General features: G+C 41.5%; 1 protein-coding gene across 6 annotated transcripts in view; it reads left to right on the forward strand.

Moving 5' to 3' along the window:
• LOC131932607 (rootletin) overlaps nucleotides 1–27,374 on the forward strand; it is a 73,376-nt gene that overhangs the window by 38,365 nt on the left and 7,637 nt on the right. For all 6 annotated transcript variants that reach the window (XM_059289543.1, XM_059289541.1, XM_059289542.1 and 3 more), the window contains 27 exons: nucleotides 1,500–1,591; nucleotides 1,844–2,009; nucleotides 3,359–3,571; nucleotides 3,981–4,069; nucleotides 4,216–4,354; nucleotides 4,769–4,989; nucleotides 5,212–5,278; nucleotides 5,661–5,797; nucleotides 6,176–6,427; nucleotides 6,598–6,725; nucleotides 7,331–7,494; nucleotides 7,897–8,020; nucleotides 8,866–8,972; nucleotides 11,316–11,453; nucleotides 11,714–11,897; nucleotides 13,787–13,956; nucleotides 14,286–14,465; nucleotides 16,432–16,628; nucleotides 17,081–17,256; nucleotides 17,990–18,175; nucleotides 19,225–19,343; nucleotides 19,563–19,688; nucleotides 19,836–20,051; nucleotides 20,378–20,600; nucleotides 21,130–21,332; nucleotides 22,446–22,566; nucleotides 26,406–26,569. In XM_059289543.1, coding sequence (XP_059145526.1) covers nucleotides 1,500–1,591; nucleotides 1,844–2,009; nucleotides 3,359–3,571; nucleotides 3,981–4,069; nucleotides 4,216–4,354; nucleotides 4,769–4,989; nucleotides 5,212–5,278; nucleotides 5,661–5,797; nucleotides 6,176–6,427; nucleotides 6,598–6,725; nucleotides 7,331–7,494; nucleotides 7,897–8,020; nucleotides 8,866–8,972; nucleotides 11,316–11,453; nucleotides 11,714–11,897; nucleotides 13,787–13,956; nucleotides 14,286–14,465; nucleotides 16,432–16,628; nucleotides 17,081–17,256; nucleotides 17,990–18,175; nucleotides 19,225–19,343; nucleotides 19,563–19,688; nucleotides 19,836–20,051; nucleotides 20,378–20,600; nucleotides 21,130–21,332; nucleotides 22,446–22,566; nucleotides 26,406–26,569 — 4,302 coding nt within the window. The remainder of the gene's footprint in view (nucleotides 1–1,499; nucleotides 1,592–1,843; nucleotides 2,010–3,358; nucleotides 3,572–3,980; nucleotides 4,070–4,215; nucleotides 4,355–4,768; nucleotides 4,990–5,211; nucleotides 5,279–5,660; nucleotides 5,798–6,175; nucleotides 6,428–6,597; nucleotides 6,726–7,330; nucleotides 7,495–7,896; nucleotides 8,021–8,865; nucleotides 8,973–11,315; nucleotides 11,454–11,713; nucleotides 11,898–13,786; nucleotides 13,957–14,285; nucleotides 14,466–16,431; nucleotides 16,629–17,080; nucleotides 17,257–17,989; nucleotides 18,176–19,224; nucleotides 19,344–19,562; nucleotides 19,689–19,835; nucleotides 20,052–20,377; nucleotides 20,601–21,129; nucleotides 21,333–22,445; nucleotides 22,567–26,405; nucleotides 26,570–27,374) is intronic.

The raw sequence follows: 27,374 nt of genomic DNA on the forward strand, positions 1-27,374 counted from the left end.
CTACAAGAAGTAAATACAACGAAAAATGGCCGCTCTAGCGTTATCATGACCTAGATTTACGATTAAAAACTTGGATTCTGAAAAACAACGAATTAAATAGAGAAAATTTTATCGGACGCTGGGAGCGTCGTTACGGTATGGCAGGCCGGCGGACCGACCGCTGGGAGCGTCGTTACGGTCTTAAAGAGTTAAATTATCAATATGAATCAAAATTGGCAAACTACACTTATGTTGTAAGCAATGTTTTAAGGTATCAGCAATTAATTTAATAGGCTACTTTCTTGGCAACTCTGAGCTATTGTTTCCCTTTTAGTAATGGCTACTTTTACTTTTCTTGTGAAAGACAATTGCTTTTCATTAGGTAAAAAATAAAGTTACTTAGTTTTAACCAAACTTTTCTGATTTAAAAATTATATTTTTTCTCAGCATAAATAAGGTCATTATAAGTATGCCTATGTTTTATTGATTTTGATTCAGCTTATCTCTGATACCAGTAATATTTTCTGATCTCTTGCATAGGAGATAGATATAGCATGACCTGCAGCTAGATCAATAACAAATAAATAGCATGTAGTTGAAGTGTTTTGTTAAATCTTCAAGACACTTGATTTTATCCTTATGTAGGTGATAAGTACAGTTTGAACAAATCAAATTGGATATTGACAAGTCCAAGTAGGACGTTCACTGCTGGTTTGGCTAATTACTCAACCTGAGAGCCCAATAATCTTAGAAAATATAGCACCCTTAAACATGTGTGCCATTTGGTTACAATTGATAGCATGTTGAGCCCAATATAAAGATAAGAGATTTATTCAGCTAGAGCTATGTTTGTTGAAATGATAGAGTGGCTCTTCAAACTCTAGAGATAACACATTGATCTGTTGAATAAAAATTGGGGAAATCTTTGGTCAAATATAACACATTGACAGGTTGAATAAAAATTACGGAAATCTTTGGTCAAATATAATACATTGACAGGTTGAATTATAATTGGGGAAATCTTTGGTCAAATATAACACATTGACAGGTTGAATAAAAATTGGGGAAATCTTTGGTCAAATATTACACATTCACCAGTTAAACAAAAATTTGGAGAAACTACCTTTTAAAATATAACACATCACCACCTGGACAAAATCTGGGGCATTTTTTTGTGAAATTTAATACATTCACCAAAAGTCAACAAAATTAGGTAAACCTTGTGAATGAAATATAATACATTCACCAAAAACAAAATTAAGTACACCTTGTGAACGAAAGAAATATTATTTTAGATAAGATATTCACCTGTTGAATAAAAGTTTTTTTTTGTAATAGTATCATCAAGAAAACATTTTTCCAGGTCTTTAATTAGTTCCAAGAAATGTTTTTTTAAAACCTTGATTCCAGTGAATAATTATTTTAATAAACATTTGCTATACTATGTCAACAAATGAATTAATTTCTCCCAATGGTTTTATAATTAAAATTTTAAAAAATGTCCCCCCCCCTCCCCCCAGACATCAACAGAGAACAGGTACAAGTTTGCAGAGTCTGAAAGTGCAAATGATTTGGATTCAGCCCTTGTTCAGTTGGAGGAGGAGAGACAGAGGTATGGAGTTGGATGCAGTTCTAGAGTTCTTGTCTTTGCACAGATTTATCATTAAAAAAGTTGTAATGAATGATCTACTACAGTGTTAAAAAGTTATGAAAGAATGTGAAAAATATTTGTACAGTGATTGGGGCTGAGATACACATGATGGTGTGGGGAAGTGTGTAAAAAATGTGTATAGTGATTGGGGCTGAGATACACACGATGGTGTGGGGAACTGCCAAGTGTGTAAGAGATTTGACCTCTGTCCAGGTGCAATGGGCTGGAGCATGTCAACACCATGCTGAGGGAGCAGCTTGACCAGGCCACATCCACCAACCAGCAGCTGACCATTGACATCCACAAGCTGACCCAGGACTGGCAGCAGGCTAGGGAGGAGCTGGAGGCCAAGGAGATGGAGTGGAGGAGTGAGGAGAAGGTAAGGCTGACCACTGGCACTTGGGGTGGGACTGACCACTGGCGCTTGGGGTGGGACTGACCACTGGTACTTGAGGTGGGACTGACCTCTGGCGCTTGAGGTGGGACTGACCACTGGTACTTGAGATGAGACTGACCACTGGTACTTGAGGTGGGACTGACCACTGGTACTTGAGGTGGGACTGACCTCTGGTACTTGAGGTGGGACTGACCTCTGGGACTTTAGGTGACTCACCACTGGTACTTTAGGTCAGACTGACCACTGGCACTTGAGATAAGACTGACCACTAGTGCTTGAGGTAAGGCTGACCACTGGTACTTGGGGTAAGGCTGACCACTGGCACTTGAGATAAGACTGACCACTGGTATTTGAGGTAAGACTGACCACTGGTATTTGAGGTAAAGCTGACCACTGGTATTTGAGGTTAGACTGACCACTGGCACTTGAGGTAAGACTTACCACTGGTACTTGAGGTCAGACTGACCATAGTACTTGAGGTCAGACTGACCATAGTACTTGAGGTAAGGCTGACCACTGGTACTTGAGATAAGACTGACCACTGGTACTTGAGATAAGACTGACCACTGGTACTTGCGGTAAGACTTACCACTGGTACTTGAGGTCAGGCTGACCATAGTACTTGAGATCACTGACCACTGGTACTTGAGATAAGACTGATCACTGGTACTTGATGTAAGACTGACCACTGGTACTTGAGATAAGACTGACCACTGGTACTTGAGATAAGACTGACCACTGGTACTTGAGGTGGGACTGACCACTGGCACTTGAGGTGGGACTGACCTCTGGCACTTGAGATAAGACTGACCACTGGTACTTGAGGTGGGACTGACCACTGGCACTTGAGGTGGGACTGACCTCTGGCACTTGAGATAAGACTGACCACTGGTACTGTAGATCACTAGCCTCTGGTACTTGAGATAAGACTAACCACTGGTACTTGAGATAAGACTGACCACTGGTACTGTAGATCACTAGCCTCTGGTACTTGAGATAAGACTGACCACTGGTACTTGAGATAAGACTGACCACTGGCACTTGAGATAAGACTGACCACTGGTACTTGAGATAAGACTGACCACTGGTACTGTAGATCACTAGCCTCTGGTACTTGAGATAAGACTGACCACTGGTACTTGAGATAAGACTGACCACTGGTACTAGAGATGAGACTGACCACTGGTGCTTGAGGTCAGACTGACCACTGGTGTTTGAGGTAAATTTTATCAATAAAACTAATAGGCTGTCTACATCAGGACATTACCACTTAGTACTTGTTTTATGGAAGTATGTATCTTTGTTTTACTGGGTGTATGTCTGTCCTCCAGTCATTCAATGAGTACTTCAACTCCGAGCACTCCCGGCTCTTGTCACTGTGGCGAGCTGTTGTTGCCTTCCGTCGCCAGTTCAGTGAGATGAAGATTGCCACAGAGCGAGATCTGGCTGGGGTCAAGGGTGAAGTTCAGAAGGCCTCCCGCACCATGCACTCAGCTTGCCTGAATTTGAATGCACACATGAGGAGCGACGACACACACTTGCAGGTAGTCTACTGTTCTCATTTGTCAGTCAGTCATTAGTTTTTAAACTATTGTTGTAAAACCTTTTAAATTCAACTTATCAGTGATGTCATATAATGTAAAAAATTAAGACTTATATGACATCTAACATTGTCTGATGACATCCGTATGACATCCAACTTTGTGTGATGACATCCAACTTTTTCTGTTGACATTCATGTAACATAAAACTCTTACGGCATTCTTGTGACATTTACCTATATAATGACATCCATGTTTAATGACACTTATGTAACATACACCTGTTAGATGACACCTATATAAAATACTACACTTGTCTGATGGCTGTCCGGTCATAAACCCCTGGACAAAACCCCTTCGATATTTTGACCAGGAGCCTGTCTAATACCACCCATGTTTTCCTCCCACTCAGGTCAGCCTGGACAAAGAGAAAAGTGAGAGACTGGCCATGGAGTCCACCCTGAGGGACAAGGCTAGAGAGATCCACGACTTACAGGACAAGTAAGTTGTACATCCACGTCCCCTATGTCTGTTGGTACCACATCCTAGCACTGTGGGTGGGGCTGACCATCACATCCCCTCATGTCTCTTGGTATCATGTCTTAACACTGTGGGTCTGGTTGACCATGAGATTCTGTTATTCCCAGGATGAACGACCTGACAATGAAGAATGAGAGACTGAAGATCCAACTAGAGGAGAAGGAGAAGGCGCTGGTCATCATCCAGAGGTCAGTCAGCCACGTGGACAAGCCAGTGGAGCTGCCAGAGACAGATACTGCCAGACAGGTCAGGATTCTACCATCTGATTGGTGTCAGTGTCAGAGTATCATGTTGTTAAGTCAGGGATCTGTTTCATCACTGGGTCAGACAGGTCAGGATTCTACCATCTGATTGGTGTCAGTGTAGCATGTCAGGGATCTGTTTCATCACTGGGTCATTGTCTGTCATGATATGACATTGTCTTGTCATGTTGTCGTTGCCATTCTTTGGCATCACCATATCAATTTAGGGATGTCATCTTGCCATCTCATTGGCTCTGCCATGTCATCATGTCATTGTCTCTGGCATATGTCATCATATTGTTGCCACTATATTATGTCACGATGTTGTCATTTCATCATGTCACGTCACAATGTTATTGTCATCATGTCATACCCCTAAGTCATGTCACAATGCCATGCCACCATGTCATGTCCCCAGGTGCGTGAAGAAACTGAGGCCCTCCACTCTGCCCTAAGAAACATCGCCGAGGCTGTCATCAACGACGCCGACCAGTCAGCAGAAGATGAAGAGCCTGGTGTCTCACGGCGCTGCATGTCACCAGCTTTTCGAGCTTCATCTGTCTCCCCAACAAGGTCAAGGTCACCCTACGGCCGCATCCGGTCACCGCATCGCTCACCCTCTCCCAGAGCTAGGTCTAGGTCAGTGACCCTGATTTAAACATTTTTCTCACCAAAATATCTTTAAGACTTCTCGGGCATTGAAATAGTTCTCTTATATATTAAACTATAAAAAAAAATTACTTCTATTTTTGGATAATCCTGAAATTCTAAGCTTAAGACACTTCTGTTAGTGATTATTTATTGTACCACCATCCCTATCCCTGCACTGTCCTATACTCAGCTGTGATATTGTTCCCTCAGATCACCCGCTTTCGCAGACGCCACATTCTCAGCAGTCCAGGCAGCGCTCAACAAACGTCAGCTCCAGGTTTGTTGCTAAAATATTTTAAATTGTTGCTTGGCATATTATTTTGTCAACAAACGTCAACTACAGGTTTGTTTTAACAACATGCTTCCATTGTTGCCCAGCATGCAATTTTGTAAACAGTTAAATGCTATACAACTTTACTAGAAACAAATTTGATATGATTTATTGTTTTGTTACTAGTTTTTGATGCTTGTCATTTAATCTAATTACTTATAGTTTGTAAAAAAAAAATTGTTAAGATTAAGACAAAAGTTGTGAATATAGAGCAATTCCTGTAAAACCCAACAAAAGTTGTGAATATAAACCCAACAAAAGTTGTAAATATAGAGCAGTTCCTGTAAAACCCAACAAGAATTGTGAGTATAGTGCTATTTCCATGCAGGTTTCTGACCTGAGAGCCAAGCTGCAAGTATCCAGGGAACATGGAGTGTCTCTAAAGAAAACTGTAGAGGATGTTGTTAATGAGAAGAAGAGGATGGAGATTATCATCATGAACCTGAAGGAAGATCTAGAGACAGTGTACGTAATGTTTGTCTGACTTTACTGTATGTATAGTTCTCAAGTCCTGTATGTATTGTTCTCAAGTGTTGTATGTTTGGTCCTCAAGTACTGTATGTGTGGTGCTAAAGTATTGTGTGTGTGGTTCTCAGGTTCTCAAGTATTGTATGTGTGGTTTTCAAGTATTGTATATGTGTATTAGTATTATCTATCTGGTCTTGAGATATTGTATGTGTTTTGAGGCTATGTAAGTACTTTGCGTGCAATGTGTAACATGTCTGTTGGGTAAAATAAATGTAAAGTGTATTAGCTCTAATGTTCCTGGGTGTTACTGGGATGGCTGTAGTGTTATATGTGAACTTACAAAACGTATAAGTATATTTGATATATATCCTCCAGTCGCAGGGAGAAAGATGACTCATCGCGTGACCGAGACCGTATCAAGAACGCCCTGAATCAAACGGGCTCAGAGAAGACCCAGCTGGAGCGTGTGCGTCTGGAGCTGAACACACAGATTGAGAACCTCCAGAAGGAGGCGGAGAAGCTCAAGTCCATCAACGGAGACCTCCAGAGGCAGCGGGACACCCTGGAGGACGAGAAGGAGGACATGTCCAAAGACAGGGAGAGACAGCTCAAGGAGAATGAGAGATGGTGAGTCACTGGCTGCTTGGGTCTAGCTGAGAGATAAATATTTAAAATATAAGATAAAATGTTTGTTTTTTAATATTTCAAAAAAATCATAAGGGAACTACAGTTTAGTGGAGAAAAAACAGATATTACATGATCTGCTACTTGACAGTGTTTTTCTTTTGTTCCTTAAGTCAACGGGTGATTGAACAGCTGGAGCTGAAGATGTCCACAGTGAGGGAGGAGCTGGTGGCCACTAAAGAGGCGCTGAGCCGAGCTTTGTTAGACAAGGAGGTGCTGGATGGACAGACCAGAGAACTTGGTAACTACCTACAGTCTAGAACATATCTTTGGCTTAGATCATACTTACATCCTAGACCATAGCTACATCCTAGACCATAACATGCTATATCATATCTATGTGCTAGATCTAGATCATACCTGCATTCTAGATCATATCTATGGACTAGCTCATACCTACATTCTAGATCATATTTATAGACTAGATTATACCTACATTCTAGATTCTATCTATGCACTAGATCATACCTACATTCTAGATCATATCTTTGGGCTAGATCAGGTGTCTCCAAACTACGGCCCGAGGGCCGGATGGGGTCCGCGAGGTCCTCTCATCCGGCCCGCGGCGATCTTTTTGTGCACGGAAAAAACGTTTGTTGGGTATGGCTGAGGATCTTTGCCCAGAAAAATCAAAGACATACCTGGAAGAAACTGGCCCCCGAACTGAAATTTGATAGTTAATTCGGCCCTCGGACTGAAAAGTTTGGAGACCCCTGGACTAGATCATACCTACAGGGTTGACTATACCTACAACCTAGATCATACTTATATACTAGACCATATCTACATGGTAGATCATACCCACTGAGCATGACAAATTTTGACTGTGAATTTAATGGTTACCAGGTGACAGTTTGTCCAGATCTGAGCTCCAGAAGGCAGAACTTGAGGTGGAGATCAACAAACTGAAGACAGACGAGGCTACACTGAAAGATGCTCTGCTCAAGATGCAGGCCTTAAACGAGGCTCTGGGGCAGGACAAGATGGAGTTGAACAGGATCATCCAGCAGGTGAGTGCATGTCTCAAGACAGGTGTGGGGAATACAGGTGGGGGAAATACAGGTGGGGGAAATACAGGTGTGTTAAGGTGTGGGAAATACAGGTGTGTTAAGGTGTGGGGAATACAGGTGTGGGAAATACAGGTGTGGGAAATACAGGTGTGGGAAATACAGGTGTGGGAACTACAGGTGTAGAAAATACAGGTGTGGGAAATACAGGTGTTGTAAATTCAGATGTGTTCAGGTGTTGTATACATGCGTGTTCAGTCTTGTAAATACATAATTGTTTAGGTACTAATGTGTTTGGTATGTTCATGTTTTTAAAGTGTGCTGATGAAAATATTGTTTGGTGGGTCTATTGTTGCCTCCACCTGTTGTTTTACCTGACCTGGTACCATATCTTCTGTCATGTAGCTGGAGCTGGAGAAGGCCTCCCTGTTTGGTGAGAAGTCTGCCCTGGAACAAGAGAAGTCTGGCATCCGCGAGGAACTGGTCAGGGTGGAGCAGGAGAAGATGGACTTGGACACAGAGAAACATGGTCAGTCAGTGCTGGCATTAGAGCTTTGTTGTTGGTCTGTAGATCTAGCTGAGTTGTACTGATGTGGTGGAGATGATGTGGTGGAGATGTACTGATGTGGTGGAGTTGTACTGATGTGGTGGAGTTGTACTGATGTGGTGGAGTTGTACTGATGTGGTGGAGTTGTATTGATGTGGTGGAGTTGTACTGATGTGGTGGAGTTGTACTGATGTGGTGGAGTTGTATTCATGTGGTGGAGATGTATTGATGTTGTGGAGATGTACTGATATGGTGGAGTTGTATTGATGTGGTGGAGTTGTACTGATGTGGTGGAGTTGTTGTACTGATGTGGTGGAGTTGTATTGATGTGGTGGAGTTGTATTCATGTGGTGGAGATGTATTGATGTGGTGGAGTTGTACTGATGTGGTGGAGTTGTATTCATGTGGTGGAGATGTATTGATGTGGTGGAGTTGTACTGATGTGGTGGAGTTGTATTCATGTGGTGGAGATGTATTCATGTGGTGGAGTTGTATTCATGTGGTGGAGATGTATTGATGTGGTGGAGTTGTACTGATGTGGTGGAGTTGTACTGATGTGGTAGAGTTGTACTGATGTGGTGGAGTTGTACTGATGTGGCGGAGTTGTACTGATGTGGCGGAGTTGTACTGATGTGGTGGAGATGTACTGATGTGGTGGAGTTGTACTGATGTGGTGGAGTTGTACTGATGTGGTGGAGTTGTATTGATGTGGTGGAGTTGGTCTGACTTGGTAAAGTTAGCCAGACTAAAAACTCCCATAACCTGCCTAAGTGTAAGTTGCCTTAGACTAAAGCAGCTAGAACCCTAGTGATTCTTGAACCCCCCAGGTCTGAACCACACACTGGAGTTGTCAGAGCTGAGCAGACAACAGGTGGAGGAGGAGATCAGGCAGCTGACCAAAGACAAGCAGGAGATCATCGCACAGCTCAACATGGTAGGTGACCTTGCCCCATATCTCAACATGGTAGGTGACCTTGCCCCATATCTCAACATGGTAGGTGACCTTGCCCCATATCTCAACATGGTAGGTGACCTTACCCCATATCTCAACATGGTAGGTGACCTTGACACTCAGCTTAACATGGTAGGTAACCTTGACACACAGCTTAACATGGCAGGTGACCTTGACACACATCTTAACATGGTAGGTGACCTTGACACACAGCTTAACCTGGCAGGTGACCTTGACACACAGCTTAACATGGCAGGTGACCTTGACACACAGCTTAACATGGCAGGTGACCTTGACACACAGCTTAACATGACAGATGACCTTGACACACAGCTTAACATGGCAGGTGACCTTGACACACAGCTTAACATTGTAGGTGACCTTGACACACAGCTCAACATGGCAGGTGACCTTGACACACAGCTCAACATGGTAGGTGACCTTGACATGTGGCTCAACATGGTATGTGACCTTAACACACAGCTTAGCATGGTAAGTGACCTTGACATATAGCCAACATGGCAGGTGACCTTGACACACAGCTCAACATGGTAGGTGACCTTGACATGTGGCTCAACATGGTATGTGACCTTAACACACAGCTTAGCATGGTAAGTGACCTTGACATATAGCCAACATGGTAGGTGACCTTGACACTCAGCCCAACATGGTAGGGACGTTAAAATTTTACCTTGTACTGAATCAGTCAGTTGTGAGGGTGGTTTTCTTATCAGTATTCATGGTGGCCCACAAACTCAAACAACCTTACACTGACCACCTTCTTGGTGGCCCAGAAACTCAAACAACCTTACACTGACCACCTTCTTGGTGGCCCACAAACTCAAACAACCTTACACTGACCACCTTCTTGGTGGCCCACAAACTCAAACAACCTTACACTGACCATCTTCTTGGTGGCCCACAAACTCAAACAACCTTACACTGACCACCTTCTTGGTGGCCCACAAACTCAAACAACCTTACACTGACCACCTTCTTGGTGGCCCACAAACTCAAACAACCTTACACTGACCACCTTCTTGGTGGCCCACAAACTCAAACAACCTTACACTGACCACCTTCTTGGTGGCCCACAAACTCAAACAACCTTACACTGACCACCTTCTTGGTGGCCCACAAACTCAAACAACCTTACACTGACCACCTTCTTGGTGGCCCACAAACTCAAACAACCTTACACTGACCACCTTCTTGGTGGCCCACAAACTCAAACAACCTTACACTGACCACCTTCTTGGTGGCCCACAAACTCAAACAACCTTACACTGACCACCTTCTTGGTGGCCCACAAACCCAAACAACCTTACACTGACCACCTTCTTGGTGGCCCACAAACCCAAACAACCTTACACTGACCACCTTCTAGGTGGCCCACAAACTCAAACAACCTTACACTGACCACCTTCTTGGTGGCCCACAAACCCAAACAACCCAACACTTTGACCACCGCACTGAAAGTCACAGACCCACACTTCAGCATATCCTTTGATCTCCAATTTCATCTTCTCTATCCATAGATGGCACATTCTGTTTGTTTTCAAATGTTAAAAATGTGTGTTTGTTAATTAACTTAATGAGTGTGAAAAGAAAAAAAAAAGTTGCCAAATGTATCAAGTATCAAGCAAAAATAGAAAAAGTGACTTGTGCCTGTAACAGAAATCAATAAAATCCTGTGGGTCATTGATTGATTGTGTGGCAGATGGGAGCTCTGTGGGGGCAGCTTTTGTTTTCTGGGTCTTAGTATCTTGGTCTCAATCAGGTTGAACATCAGGGAAATATCATCGGGCTCCGCTGGTGAAATGTTCTTTTGTTTTCCTTTTGTATAAGTTCAAATATGCTGAGTTAATTATTCAACAGAACACTGCTGTTCTTTTGTTTCTACAATTCCCTGAAAAAACAGTTTGTTTAATTGTATTTGCTGTGTCTGTGCTTTGATAAGCATCAGGCTAGGCTAGGCCTGAATTACTTATAGATTCAGCCACACTTTCACATATAGGCTAATTTTTTAACCTAAGGATTGTCACACCTATTTAATGGAAACAATCAAAATTTGGTTTACCCAAGCTGTAAATAAAAATATACCTACATTAAAAAAAATCTTGCAGCCAAAAAGATGTAAATAAAAATGTACTTTTGATTTTAAAATCTCATTTGTCAAGACAAAAAATATATTAAGTTTTTTGAGCTGTAAATAAAAATGCACCTATAATTTTTAAAAACCTGCAGCTGTCAAGACAAAAAAAGGATACAAAGTTTTTTCAAGATGTAAATAAAAATGTAACTAAAATAAAAAAAATATTGCAGCTGTCGAGACAAAAGCATGCGCTGGCTGAAGAACTTCTGAACACAAGACGTGAGCTGGAGAAGGTCCAGGTCGTGGTGGAGCGTCTCATCAAGGACAAGGAGATTCTCACACAAGATAAGGCAGAGCTCATTGTCCAGGTACCCAGTCACTTGCTTATTTATTGTTTCGTGTCTATGGACAAAACTTAGAGAAATATAATCCATCTTTTAAAATTTCAAGATGGCTGTTAAACATATTTCATTGTTCAGGTTCATTCTACCGTTTGTAATTCAATACTTCTTTAAAGAATAGAACAATGATGAAGCTAATGAATAGAGTTTTAAAAAATAATGGGTGTAGAATTTTATTTAGATGTGTGTTGTGTAGGTGATTTGAGAATGTTGTGTGTGTTGTGCAGGTGACGGCCTGTGAGAGAGAGAACAGACAGCAGAGTGAGCTCATCTCCGCCTACGTGGCAGACAAGGACAGCCTGGAGAGCGCCCTGTTTGAGGCCCAGCAGCAGATCAGAGAGCTGGAGGTCAGGAAGGCACAGCTGGAGGGGGAGAACCAGGAGCTCATTGTCAAGAAGGAGAACCTGCAATGTGAGTTGTTGTGTGGGCTCATGTGTGGGCTCATGTGTGGGCTCATGTGTGGGCTCATGTGTGGGCTCATGTGTGGGCTTATGTGTGGGCTCATGTGTGGAGTAATGTGTGGGCTCATGTGTGGGCTCATGTGTGGGCTCATGTGTGGGCTCATGTGTGGGCTCATGTGTGGGCTCATGTGTGGAGTAATGTGTGGGCTCATGTGTGGGCTCATGTGTGGGCTCTTGTGTGGGCTCATGTGTGGAGTAATGTGTGGGCTCATGTGTGGGCTCATGTGTGGGCTCTTGTGTGGGCTCATGTGTGGGCTCATGTGTGGGCTGATGTGTGGGCTGATGTGTGGGCTCATGTGTGGGCTGATGTGTAGAGTAATGTGTGGGCTCATGTGTGGGCTCATGTGTGGGCTCATGTGTGGGCTCATGTGTGGGCTCATGTGTGGGCTCATGTGTGGGCTCATGTGTGGGCTCATGTGTGGGCTCTTGTGTGGGCTCATGTGTGGGCTCATGTGTGGGCTCATGTGTGGAGTAATGTGTGGGCTCATGTGTGGGCTCATGTGTGGGCTCATGTGTGGGCTCATGTGTGGGCTGATGTGTGGGCTGATGTGTGGGCTCATGTGTGGGCTGATGTGTAGAGTAATGTGTGGGCTCATGTGTGGGCTCATGTGTGGGCTCATGTGTGGGCTCATGTGTGGGCTCATGTGTGGGCTCATGTGTGGGCTCATGTGTGGGCTCATGTGTGGGCTCATGTGTGGGCTCTTGTGTGGGCTCATGTGTGGGCTCATGTGTGGGCTCATGTGTGGGCTCATGTGTGGGCTGATGTGTGGGCTCATGTGTCGGCTCATGTGTGGGCTCATGTGTGGGCTCATGTGTGGGCTCATGTGTGGGCTCATGTGTGGGCTCATGTGTGGGCTCATGTGTGGGCTCATGTGTCGGCTCATGTGTGGAGTAATGTGTGGGCTCATGTGTGGGCTCATGTGTGGGCTGATGTGTGGGCTCATGTGTGGGCTGATGTGTGGGCTGATGTGTGGGCTGATGTGTGGGCTGATGTGTGGGCTGATGTGTGGGCTCATGTGTGGGCTCATGTGTGGGCTCTTGTGTGGGCTCATGTGTGGGCTCATGTGTGGGCTCATGTGTGGGCTCATGTGTGGGCTGATGTGTGGGCTCATGTGTGGGCTCATGTGTGGGCTCATGTGTGGGCTCATGTGTGGGCTCATGTGTGGGCTCATGTGTGGGCTCATGTGTGGGCTCATGTGTGGGCTCATGTGTGGGCTCATGTGTGGGCTCATGTGTGGGCTCATGTGTGGGCTCATGTGTGGGCTCATGTGTGGGCTCTTGTAATGTGTGGAGTAATGTGTGGGCTCATGTGTCGGCTCACGTGTCGGCTCACGTGTCGGCTCATGTGTCGGCTCATGTGTCGGCTCATGTGTCGGCTCATGTGTGGCTGTGGGACTGTGGTACTGTGGCTGTGGTACTGTATCTGTGGTGTTGTGGCTGTGGTACTGTGGCTGTGGTGTTGTCGCTGTGGTACTGTGGCTGTGGTACTTTGTCTGTGGTACTGTGTTTGTGGTGTTTTGGTAATGTGTCTGTGGTACTGTGACTGTGGTACTGTGGCTGGTGTACTATGGTTCCAGTACTGTAGCTGTGGTACTGTAGCTCTGGTACTTTGGTACTTTGTCTGTGGTACTGTGACTGTGGTTCTGTGGCTGGTGTACTATGGTTCCAGTACTGTAGCTGTGGTACTTTATCTGTTGCTGTTGTACCAGGGCTGTGGTACTATAGCTGCAGCACTATTGCTGTAATCATTCAGCTGTAGCACTGTAGCTGTGTATGTATAGTTGGCTCATGTAGCTGTGATATGTTTCTTGTATCTACATCAGTTCATGTCTATTTCAGCTGAAGTTGTGCGCCTGGAAAAGGAAAAGGTTACAGACTACGAACGCTTTGAGTTTTCTAAAAATAACCTGAACCAGCGCCTCCAACAGCTAGAGAGGGACTCACAGCTGGCCCTCACTCAGGAGAAGCAGGCGCATGAGGAGGATGTGGAGAGGCTGTCTCATGAGAGGGTAGGCCAACTCACATTTATAACCTTTTCTAGAAGGGTCTCTTTATTTCCAAAACTTTGTTCTGTGTAGAGTCCTCTAAGGACTGGTTTGATTAGCCAGGACATGACTTTGATTAGCCAAGATGTGACTTTGATTAGCCAGGACATGACTTTGATTAGCCAGGATGTGACTAATTAGCCAGACTGTGACTTTGATTAGCCAGGATATGACTTTGATTAGCCAGACTGTGACTTTGATTAGCCAGACTGTGACTTTGATTAGCCAGGACATGACTGATTAGCCAGGATATGACTTAGCCAGACTGTGACTTGACCCTCCCATCCCAACAGGACACCCAAAGAGCTGAGTTTGACAGTGAGAGAGAGCGTCTGGTCCACCAACACAACATGGAGAAAGAGGAGCTGAACACTTCCTCTGAGAGACAGAAGGAGGAGCTGCTCCAGGAGCTGGCCATGCTGCAGAGAGACAGAGACGACGCCCTCCTTATGGCGGAGAATGATAAGCAACAGGTGAGCTCCATATATATATATATATATATATATATATATATATATATATATATATATATATATATATATATATATATATATAATATTCTCTACATGGGGACCATGCGGGACACCAACACCACCACCACGTAAGCACGCCTTGCTTCCCCCTCCCTTGCTCTCCAGGCATATCTCTACCACCCATCCCTCCCCACCAGTCTGGTGAGCTTTGGTTCACGACTACAATCGTAGAGCTGGGTTGAATTAATGACGGCTAATAGGGGCAAATAATTTAGTACTTAAACTATTTGAAACGAAGGGGATGTCACAATTTCTGCTTGATCTTTTTATTGTCATCAGTAAACTGTCATCATAGATGGCTGCTTTTGGGGGAGGGGGGGGTAGTGTCAAAACCACAAATTATGAATTGCTGATAAGAATAAAATAAAACAACTAGATAGCGGCATATGCTACGCTGAGGGTCAACTTGTATGGACTAATACAGTTAATCAAAACTTTGATTGATGTAGCACCAGGTAAGATAGCTTTGACTGATTTGGCTTCAGGTAATAAAATCTTGAACTAATATAGCCAATTAGTCTGTAGTTTGATCTGTACTGACACTCATGTGTATAGAATGAGCCTGAATATTTCCCCCCACTACAACCAACTGTATGAGCATGCCTATTCCCCCCCTCCCCCTACAACCAACTGTATGAACATGCCTATTTCCCCCACTACAACCAACTGTATGAACATGCCTATTCCCCCCCTCCCCCTACAACCAACTGTATGAACATGACTATTTCCCCCACTACAACCAACTGTATGAACATGCCTATTCCCCCCCTCCCCCTACAACCAACTGTATGAACATGCCTATTTCCCCCACTACAACCAACTGTATGAACATGCCTATTCCCCCCCCCCCCCTACAACCAACTGTATGAGCATGCCTATTTCCCCCACTACAACCAACTTTATGAGCATGCCTATTCCCCCACTACAACCAACTGTATGAACATGCCTATTTCCCCCACTACAACCAACTGTATGAACATGCCTATTCCCCCCCTCCCCCTACAACCAACTGTATGAACATGCCTATTTCCCCCACTACAACCAACTGTATGAACATGCCTATTTCCCCCCCCCCCTACAACCAACTGTATGAACATGCCTATTTCCCCCACTACAACCAACTTTATGAGCATGCCTATTTCCCCCACTACAACAAACTGTAAGAACATGCCTATTTCCCCCACTACAACAAACTGTATGAACATGTCTATTTCCCCCACTACAACAAACTGTATGAACATGCCTATTTCCCCCACTACAACCAACTGTATGAACATGCCTATTTCCCCCACTACAACCAAATGTATGAACATGACTATTTCCCCCCACTACAACAAACTGTATGAACATGCCTATTTCCCCCACTACAACCAACTGTATGAACATGCCTATTTCCCCCCCCCCCCCCCCCCCTACAACCAACTGTATGAACATGCCTATTTCCCCCACTACAACCAACTTTATGAGCATGCCTATTTCCCCCACTACAACAAACTGTAAGAACATGCCTATTTCCCCCACTACAACAAACTGTAAGAACATGCCTATTTCCCCCACTACAACAAACTGTATGAACATGTCTATTTCCCCCACTACAACAAACTGTATGAACATGCCTATTTCCCCCACTACAACCAACTGTATGAACATGCCTATTTCCCCCACTACAACCAACTGTATGAACATGACTATTTCCCCCACTACAACCAACTGTATGAACATGACTATTTCCCCCACTAGAGCCAACTGTATAAGCATGACTATTTCCCCCACTAGAGCCAACTGTATAAGCATGACTATTTCCCCCACTACAACCAACTGTATGAACATGACTATTTCCCCCACTACAACCAACTGTATGAACATGACTATTTCCCCCACTACAACCAACTGTACCACATGTCAGGTGATCGCGCTGCTGGAACAAGAGAAGTCTGTGCTGCAGGAGAAAATTGTCCTCCTCACCAGTGACCTGACCAACCTGAACGTGGAGTACGAGCGCATCAGACGTGAGGCGCAGGTCCAACAAGAACAGGACAGGAGCAAGATCTCAAACCTGCAGGCCGAGAAGCAAGACATCAGGGCGCAGGTGGAAGAAATGACGTAAGTACTGTCTTTTGAAAAAAAAATTATATTTGGCATATAAACCATATGGGACGGAGTGGTCTAGCTGTAGAGAGTTAGACTACTAAACCCGTAAGTCTCGAGTTCGAATCCGGGTTCAAGTCAGTAGACCGTCCCTGAGTCCACCCAACTCTGATGGGTACCTAACTCACGTTAGGGAAAGTAAAGGCGGCAGGGCATAGTGCTGACCACACTATCTCTTCATATGCCAAGGTCACAGAAACAGGTGAACTCTACTTCACTTGCCCCATAGACCGTCAGGTTTGAAAGGGAAACTTACTTTTACTTTTATATAAACCATATCGTCTACCACCAATATGAACTAACCCCAAAACATCCTTATTAATTGTCTTTCTTTACTCTTAATGTTAGTCCAGTCACATGTTGATCAATAAGTGTACGTCTTTATCTGTGTGTTTGAAATGTTCCAGTGAAGCCCATGAGAAGGAAGTCAAGGACTTGACAGCACAGATCAAAGAGCTAATCAGACAGAGAGAGGGTCTGCTGCGTGAGGTGGCTGAGCTTAAAGCTCAACTGAAAGTAGTAGAGGAAGCCAAAGATGCTGTTAGGAGGGACCTCATCGATTCCAACAGAACCATCAGAGAAGGTCAGGAGTTCATTTTATTGGAGGATTAATTGTTACATGAAATCTTTTTATTGAGGGGACTGGTACAGGGATTCTTAGAGGGGACAGTTACATAGATTTATTTTATTAAAGGAATTGCTAATTTGGTGGGTCGGCGTGGTCGAGTCGGTAAAGCTCATGGTTGCTAAACCGAAAAGTCTCGAGTTCGAACCCTTGTGCAGATGAGGCTCGTTAGCTGGGGACAGCCACTCTTCTAGGAGAGACAACTCCAAAAATTAAACAACTGCTGCCTTGTAGTTTGTTCTTGGTTGGACAAAGGCTATGGAAGCAAATCCAAAAAGAAAAGCAGGCTGAAATCGGAGTCAATGGCCTCAATGGTGCATAACCAGTTGACACGTAACGCTTAATTGTGTTAGAGGCATGGTCGAGTCGGCAAAAAGCTCATGGTTGATAAATTCGAGCAAAGTCTCGAGTTCAAAACCCACTGGTTGATAAATCTCGATCCCCTTCAACACTAATAATTAAGAACGAAGAAGAAGAAGAAGCTAATTTGGTGCATTTTGTTGGTGGAGATTAGGTTTAAGTTTCTGTGTAGAATCAACTGGTCTGCTACATAAAGTTTTGTTTGTAGTTTGTGTTATTTATGAGTTTCTTTGCCAAAAAAAATTCAACTTGATGTGATTAAATAGATGTTTTGTTGAAAGCTTGTGTTACTTAAAAAATTCAACTTGATGTGATTAAATGAATGCAACAGGTGATGAGATTAGGGAGCAGATGAGGCGTGAAATAATTGAGACCAAACGAGCTGTTAACGAGGAGATAAGAGAGAAGGAGCTGGTGACAAAAACAGCTGAGGACTTGAGAAACAAAATTAAAAAACTGGAGGCCGATAAAACAGAGATGGGCCGTCTGATACAGGAGGCCAAGCAGAGAATTGGAGGTGAGGACATTTTTTGTGTTGTAGGACATTTCTAAATTGTTGTAATAGATGACAGGCCAAGCAGAGAATTGAAGGTGAGGACATTTTTTGTGTTGTAGGACATTTCTAATGGACAGGACACTAGGCTAAATGATCATTAAAACATACTAGTGTGGTACCTGTAGAACTTGTGTGCTGGGACAGAGATACTTGAGGGTTGGTTCTTAAACCGTGACTTCTTAGGTTTTCTTATTTGTGGTAGTGGATCATGGGATTGATTTCAAAGTTGTTTTGACATTGACTGGACTATCTTTTAGATAGTTTTACAGTAATAAAAAAACTGGGCTTTGAATTTCTATTTGTATGACTTTTTTTTAACCTGTCACTGCTCTAACAATAGTTGTGCCAAAAGACTGGTGAATCAATCTAAAGTGCTTGGGACGGGTCAGTGAGTTTGAAAAGAAAACTGTTCTCTTGTCTGGTGATTTCCCCTGATCTCCCTTTATTGGCACTTGATATTTTCTCTGGCGCTAGATCTGATACTTTTCTCTTTCATAAGCCTGGCAGTTTTGGTGAAAGGAAAGTGAAGCGTGGGGGAGTGATCCGTTTTTTTTTCATGTTGGTACTTGTTTTTATGTGGAGGGAAAAATAGAAAATCAAGGGGCACAACTCAATATTAACTATGTAAATTAATTGTGGAGTGGGTGGGTGGGGGATGTAGACACATTGCTCAGTCAGCCAGACCAGGCAGTCCATTGAACAGTGTTGTGGTTAGAAAATGTTGTCCACACACCAACACTCCGCCTGGCACACAGAAGCTTACAGCAAATACCAACAAGGAATTTGTTCCAGATATATTCCAGACATTGTGGATTTGTTTTTCTTTAGCCTTTATGATGGGATATAATGCTTTCAAGGTTGGAGTTATAGTATTGGAGATTGCGACTCTAAGTTGAAAACTACTTTGTTGTGTTTAGATTTTATCAGAGAATTTAACCAATTTGTTGTGTAGATATTGGTTTTTTGAATAAAAATCTTAAAATGAATACACTATTATTTCGGCTCTCCAGTTCTGAATGAACAGAAGTCTGGAGTCCAGAAAGAAGCAACAGAACTGCGCAACAATCTGCGTGAGGTTGAAAAGGCCAGACTCGAGGCAAGACGAGAACTGCAGGAGTTGCGCAGACAGGTCAGTCATTCAAAACAATTTATTACACCTGAAAATATATTCAAATAACACTTCAAACTTTTAAAATACATATCTTTAATAAGTTATCATCACATCTATTTGGGTTAAGTATTTTCTCTGGACTGGCTATGTGAAATGATCTTTACCTGCTAAAATGTTTTGGACACACACAGGTGTCTGATCTTTACCTGCTAAATTGTTTATTTTGGACATCCACAGGTGAAAATGTTAGACGGTGAGCGCAGCAAGCTGGGCAAAGAGGTCGTTGAACTCCAAGTGAGGGTGGCAAGAGATGAAGAGAAGGAAGAGGAGTCAAGGAAGACTTCGTTTGACTTGAAACAAAAAGTTGGTTCACATTTGTTCTTAATTGTTTTGTTTTTTTATTTTTAAGCTTAGTCAAATTTTTTATGCTGGGGATAAACAAAAATTGTATAGAAGTTTGAACATTGAGAATCTAAATAAAATATGTTCAACTCCATTCATTGTTGCCAGGTGGTAGAGACAGAAGCTTCCAGAGAAGCCCTCCGCAAGGACCTGGCCAACCTTCAAAGAAAGATGGCCGAGCTGATTGACGAGGCCAGGATGAAGGAGAAGGACTACCAGCTGGCCCTGGAGGACAGTCGCAGGTCTGAGAGGAAGCTGGATGACAACAGGCGCAACCTGGAGATTGCACTCGAGAACAGCAACGCGGAGTCAGCAGAATTACGGGTAGGATGTGACTCTCTTTAAAATTACACTTCTTACTGTTTAATGATATTAATTCTGTTTAAATGATGCCACTCTCTTTAAAATTTAACTTCTTACAGATTAATGATATTAATTCTGTTTAAAATTAAATATGTGGTAAGACGATCTGGAGAAAAATATTTATTTAAATATTAATCTGGTAAGAGATAGGTTTGGACTGTTTTTTATAATTTTTGTATTAATTACTTTTATAAAAGTATAATAACATTTTAAAAAATGAATCCAAAACTTAACTTTGTTATAAAACTGGACTATATTTCCATTACATTTCTGTTTTCCTTTGTTAGTTAAAACTGAGTGGTGCTGAAGGTAGGGTTGGCGCTCTTGAAACCGCCCTAGCCCGTCTAGAGGGAGCCAAGCGAGACATCGAGTTCAAACTGAACAGCATTGTGTCCAGCCTGAGACGCACCATTGGCTTCCGCATGGAGATGCCACGGTCCAAGAGCCCCATCCTGTCCAGATCCAGGAGTCCTTCACCCAGAAGGTCTCGGCCCACGTCACCAACTAAAGGTTAAAAAATTTCTGACTTACAGAACCAATTTAAACTATTCCATCTTTACTTCATAAAACTGCCATAATTTTAAAAAATTCTCTTAATACTTAACAGCAATATTGTCATCGTAAAATGATCTGCAATAGTAGGAAAACACAACTGAGTATTTTAGAAAGAATTAAATTTTCTGCTAGAATAAGATAACTATACGTACATTTTCATCTAGAATAATATGACAACTATACATACATTTTCTTCTAGAATAAGATGACAACTATACGTACATTTTCTGCTAGAATAAGATGACAACTATACATACATTTTCTGCTAGAATAAGATGACAACTATACATACATTTTCTCCTAGAATAAGATGACAACTATACGTACATTTTCTGCTAGAATAAGATGACAACTATACGTACATTTTCTGCTAGAATAAGATGACAACTATACGTACATTTTCTGCTAGAAAAAGATGACAATTATACGTATATTTTCTGCTAGAATAAAATGATACGTATACTTACTTCTGGCTAACTTGCAGGATTTGACAGCACCTATGCCACGACCACCGAGGGCCGAGGCAGCCCCATCCCACGCACCGGCTCCCCCCTGAGGTCTGGCAGCCCCTACAGGAGCCGCAGCATGAGCCCAGGCAGGATTGACTGCTCCGATGTCGACCCAGAGGCCGTGCGCATGGCCCTGCGTGACTTCATGGCCCAGCTGGCATGTGCTGAGAGGGAGAGGGTGAGTACACAGGTGGTGGATGTTGGGAGAGGGTGAGTACACAGGTGGTGGATGTTCTACTTGACTCTTTGTTCTGTGAAGTGGGAGAGGGTGAGTACACAGGTGGTGGATGTTGGGAGAGGGTGAGTACACAGATGGTGGATGTTGGGAGAGGGTGAGTACACAAATGGTGGATGTTGGGAGAGGGTGAGTACACAGATGGTGGATGTTCTACTTGATTCTTTGTTCAGTGAAGTGGGAGAGGGTGAGTACACAGATGGTGGATGTTCTACTTGACTCTTTGTTCAGTGAAGTGGGAGAGGGTGAGTACACAGATGGTGGATGTTCTACTTGATTCTTTGTTCAGTGAAGTGGGAGAGGGTGAGTACACAGATGGTGGATGTTCTACTTGACTCTTTGTTCAGTGAAGTGGGAGCGGGTGAGTACACAGATGGTGGATGTTCTACTTGACTCTTTGTTCAGTGAAGTGGGAGCGGGTGAGTACACAGATGGTGGATGTTCTACTTGACTCTTTGTTCAGTGAAGTGGGAGAGGGTGAATACACAGGTGGTGGATGTTCTACTTGACTCTTTGTTCAGTGAAGTGTAAAGAAAAACTTAATTTACCAGATCTAAAATAAATTATTTCTCTCTATTGTTTTTACATTATCAGCATATTGAGAACAATCTACAGTCTCTTCTTCTACATTTGTTTTGTTTTTTGTTTTATTGTTCTTTTGTTCTACATTTAAATTTAATGTTCTACTTTAGCACTATTGTTCTGCATGTGTTATATTTGTCTATTTTGAAGTATTGTTCTACTTTTGTTTTGTTTGATTGTTCTAAATTGTATTAAATGTTCTACATTAGCTGTATTGTTCTCATTGTGTTCTATTGTTGATCTATTGTTCTCCATATATTCTTTTCTCTATATGTTCTATTGTCCCACATTTGTTCTATTGATCTACATTTGATCTATTTGTTCTGCATTTGTTCTATTGTTGTTCTTCTATTGATCTAATGTTCTCCATCTATCCCATTGTTCTATGTTTTATCTACTATTCTCCATACATCCCATTGTTCTTCTATTGATCCTATGTCCTCCATATATCCCATTGTTCTACGTTTGCTCCAGGATGACGCCATATCCCAAGTGAGAAGCCTGACCACCCAGATAAAAGACATTGAGGATGAGAGGGAGAGGGTTGACAACAGACTGACAATGCTGCAGAAATCTCTGGGAGAGGCTGAGGAAGGTAACAAACTTTTCTCTCTACCCCTCTGTAAAACATGGCAGTCCTTGGTTCCAACCCACGCAGGAATTAGATTTTTTACTCTAGGCTTTGGTGTAGAGATACCACACAAGATCATTATTGTGATGTCTAGTCAGGTTAAGGATTAGTTTCTGTAGAGGTACCACACAAGATCATTATTGTGATTACCAGCCAGGCTAAATGTTAGTTTTTATAGCCAATATAGACTTGTGAGCATCACTTAGAAAATTTTCTAACCCTAGACATCATTTCCTTCCCCACTAACTTATCTGCTGTTTGTCTAGACACCATGTACGCCATTGTTTAACCCTTTGTAAACATTTCCCTAGTCCATCGCAACCATCTGCGTTGGTTCAGGACTGAAATTTCCAATATATTTTCCCCATGTTTGTTATTATACTCTTTCTTTGTGAAACGCAGTTGGAACCCCCCTGTATATAATCCATGTCATGTAAGGCCTACCTGTGCTAGAGCACCTGTCAGGTGGGCCTTGGTTGTGGAGACTGAGGTGCAGACTTAAATATCAAATGCTTGGCTTTTACTTTAACAAAATGCCCTGGTCAATTGTAGACATTTGAAGCATTTATTGACCAAATCTTGAAATATTGTTTTGTTAAGATGCCCCTAATAAGTAAAATGTAAAAGACTGGCATAAATATAGATATACAGTCAAATTCTAAACATTTAAATTTTGATGATAAAAAGTCTGATTTTAAATTTAAATTTTATTTTTGCTAACTGTTCTGTAGTAACTGAGGCTCCATGACTAAGTTCCTTCCCTTGGTGCAATATATTTTATGTGGGTTTTTTAGCTATCATAAAACTTGCTAAATTGCCTTTGACATTGTTTTACACAAATTTGCTCTCCTCTCCTATTTGCTTATGGAACCAGATGTGGTAGGTTTTTGTGATGATGAATGAAGTGAGATTATGTTTGTCACTCTCTTACTGTATATAGTTCTCTGCTTCCTCTCTCCCGGTGTAGCAACAGTAGCAGGTCACTCTATCTACCACTTATCTCCCCTCTTTATTGTCACTCAGCCTTTCTTCACTCTCGTAGTTTAATATGTATCACTACTTCTAAATCACAATTTCCTGTCTCACTATTTCATGCCTTACCAGTTAATTATTGTCTCACTAATTAATTACTGTCTCACAATTTCCTGTCTCACAATTGTTTTCTCTGTAGGGTCTATTTTATATCCCATCTATTCTTGTCTCAATCTCTTCCTCCCCCACAATTACTTGTATATCACTAATGCTGCCTCCAGTGTATCACATCAAATCTGACTTGAGATTACTAATATGGGTTATGTTGGTTGTGCCAACTCTTCCCACAAGACATTGCTTTACTTTACTTAATGAGTTCATTAGCATGATTGTTAATAAGTGTTTCATTGTTTCTTGTGTTAAATTACTTTTCTTCTATCTGATGCTGTTTGATGTAATTTATCTAAAAACAAGCAAATAACATGGACATCCGATATTTTCACTCTGCTTGATAATGGAATTTCATACGTATCTTCAGTAGACATTTTATTTTATGACATGTTTTCTAACTTCATTGTTTCTTGATCATGCATGATCTTTAGCTTTGTATATGCTAGCTAAATGATACATATCTCGCCTACACTAGGTGTATCACCATTGGGTCAGCTTGAACCCTTGACCCAATCCACAACGTTGCTGGCTAGTTATTGTTAACCCAAGTTTTAGAATTAGTTCCCTAAAAGGTTTTTTTATAGACCTACTTAGTTTGCAAGTTGTTAATTATTTACTGCCATTTTTTATATTCCTAAAAACAGAATATTATCCGCTGTATTTGGTGTCTTTATGACTTTATGGCAAATAATATTCTGTCTGTTTTGTTTTCTTGCTTCAGGAGTTGGTGATTGTCTCAGATTTTATTGATCTTAAAAAATGAACTCCTGCAGTATAACATAGATTCAATATTTTTATATTTCCTTACAAATTATTATAATGATGAGTTTCTAGCAGATTAAATACTCAGCATTTTAATAATACTGTATGTTTAGAATGAACAAGATAATTTACTCCAAAGAAAAAATTAATATTGCTTACTTCCCTTGAATTGATTTATTTCTTCCTTTTTATTAATCTATGGCACAAGTGTGTCAAAGGATTGAATAGATTTTTTATTGATTATCTCCCCTATTCATAAGCCTGTAGACTTGTGTAGAGCTGGTAACCCCAGACATTGGAACAGATAAGATTTCCTGATATGTGATAGCCAAGTCTTGTCCATACCTGTTTCTATGTTCTTTATATCCTTGTACTGGCTAGCCAAACAGCACAGTGTTTCATACACTCTTTGGACTTGTTCAGTCAATCTGTTTGGTTCTGTTTGTCAAAAGTTGTGAAGAGTGGTCTTATCTTGATGAACTTTGACCTGCATGGCTTGAATGTTGTTTGTGTACCTAACTTGGGTCATTCTGTGTGTAGTGTGTGACCAGATTTAGCACTTGTGTTTGGCTCACTTTTATTTGAAGTTTGGTTCACTCTATTTTTAGTTTGGTTCTTTAAAAAGTTGGATTAACTTGGATACATTTCTGATTGTTTAGGCTAGTGTGTCACTGAAAAACTATGTATTTTTCTTCTTTGTATCAATCTATGATTTAAAAACATGAATATTGATTGTATTCATCTTTGTGATAATGGTGTAGTTAAAGAAATTTCAGATCTTTCTTAACTATAGAATTTTTGTTACTTTATAAAAACTGTTTCTTCTTGTAACTACACTGATGGAGATGAGAATCTAATTGCTTTTAGGCCCCACTTTTTAAAATTTTATTTTAAGCTAAACACCAGGTCAAAACATCATTTAGACATCTATTCGTTGTGATGCATGTTTTAAATGGATTTTGGCTGCTAAGGGCCATAACTTGATTCACATTTTGCTATAAATTTCTTTGGTGATTGACTACAGTGTAAAAAAAAGAAATTTGATGTATAGACAAAAATTGATATTTCAAAGAGCTGTGATAATGTGTGATAGACATGTTGATTTCTCCACTAACTAAGTGGATAGAGCATCCATTGAAACACTCAGTGCCAATCATGTCTTACCTGTTGTGTACATAGAGCATCCATTGAAACACTGAGTGCCAATCATGTCTTACCTGTTGTGTACATAGAGCATCCATTGAGACACTGAGTGCCAATCATGTCTTACCTGTTGTGTACATTACCTGGCGTGTCACTACCTTACCCACCCTCCTCAGTGCCACACTCAGATGGTTGGTACAAAAAATATTTTTTTTAATTACCATACTCATCTTTTTTTTTCTGAGTAAAGCATGTTTACTATTTGGAAATTTTCTGCTGGGCATAGCATGTTTGTTTACTTTTGACTTAGTTTAAAATAAAATTTTAGCCACTTGACTGTACAGAGCTTTTGTTCATGTTTATGATGTGTGTTTACATGTTGACTATTTACTTAGTTGTAATAAGACCTAAATTTCATAATGTTTACTGTAATACACTATTTCTTCTGTTTGTATGGCTTCATTGTTCACATATTGACTATGTTTATAAGTATTTGAAAATTCAAAATTTAAGCTTATTTACAGTAAAAATACTTTCTTCTGGGCCTGTAAACTATTTCTGTTTAGTTTTTAGTCTCCAATTCTGTTGTTAAAGTTTTATAACACTGCAGTTACTAAAACATCTTCAGAAAAGTATCAAATAATATTTTTAAAATGCTAAAAATTAATAAATTATTTTATTATTAACTTCTGTGTGTAAGTTGTGAGAATAAATTTGTGACAGCTGGTAGCTACACGTGTGACCTTGACTTTCAGGCAAGCGTGACATTGATGGCAGGCTAGCCTCAGCCCAGACCGCCCTCATGCTGCAGGAGGAAACTATACGCAGGAATGACCGTGAGCGCAAGGCCCTGACCGACAAGGTCAACAACCTTGAAAGGTCAATCACCGCAGCAGAATCTGAGAAACGCCAACAACAGGTGAGTCAGAGAATAGCGATGTCTTTGTTTTGTTACACAATAATTTCTTAGTTAATTACTTTCATTATGCAATAATTTCTTAGTTAATTACTTTCATTATGACTCAGGTTCAAATTTTATTAAACCACCTTCAGAACTAAATTGTTCCTCAACCACCTTTAGAACTAAATTGTTCCTCTAACCACTTTCAAAACTAAAATGTTCCTCTAACCACCTTTAGAACTAAATTGTTCCTCTAACCACCTATAGAACTAAATTGTTTCTCTAACCACCTTCAGAACTAAATTGTTCCTCTAACCACCTAGAACTAAATTGTTCCTCTAACCACCTAGAACTAAATTGTTTCTCTAACCACCTTCAGAACTAAATTGTTCCTCTAACCACCTAGAACTAAATTGTTCCTCTAACCACCTAGAACTAAATTGTTTCTCTAACCACCTTCAGAACTAAATTGTTCCTCTAACCACCTAGAACTAAATTGTTCCTCTAACCACCTTTAGAACTAAATTGTTCCTCTAACCCCCTCTAGAACTAAATTGTTCCTCTAACCACCTATAGAACTAAATTGTTCCTCTAACCACCTAGAACTAAATTGTTCCTCTAACCACCTATAGAACTAAATTGTTCCTCTAACCACCTAGAACTAAATTGTTCCTCTAACCACCTAGAACTAAATTGTTCCTCTAACCACCTAGAACTAAATTGTTCCTCTAACCACCTTCAGAACTAAATTGTTCCTCTAACCACCTATAGAACTAAATTGTTCCTCTAACCACCTAGAACTAAATTGTTCCTCTAACCACCT

The sequence above is a fragment of the Physella acuta genome, unplaced genomic scaffold (assembly GCF_028476545.2).
Source record: "Physella acuta isolate Inbredline_101_S28 unplaced genomic scaffold, ASM2847654v3 ptg002230l, whole genome shotgun sequence".
Taxonomy (NCBI): domain Eukaryota; kingdom Metazoa; phylum Mollusca; class Gastropoda; family Physidae; genus Physella; species Physella acuta.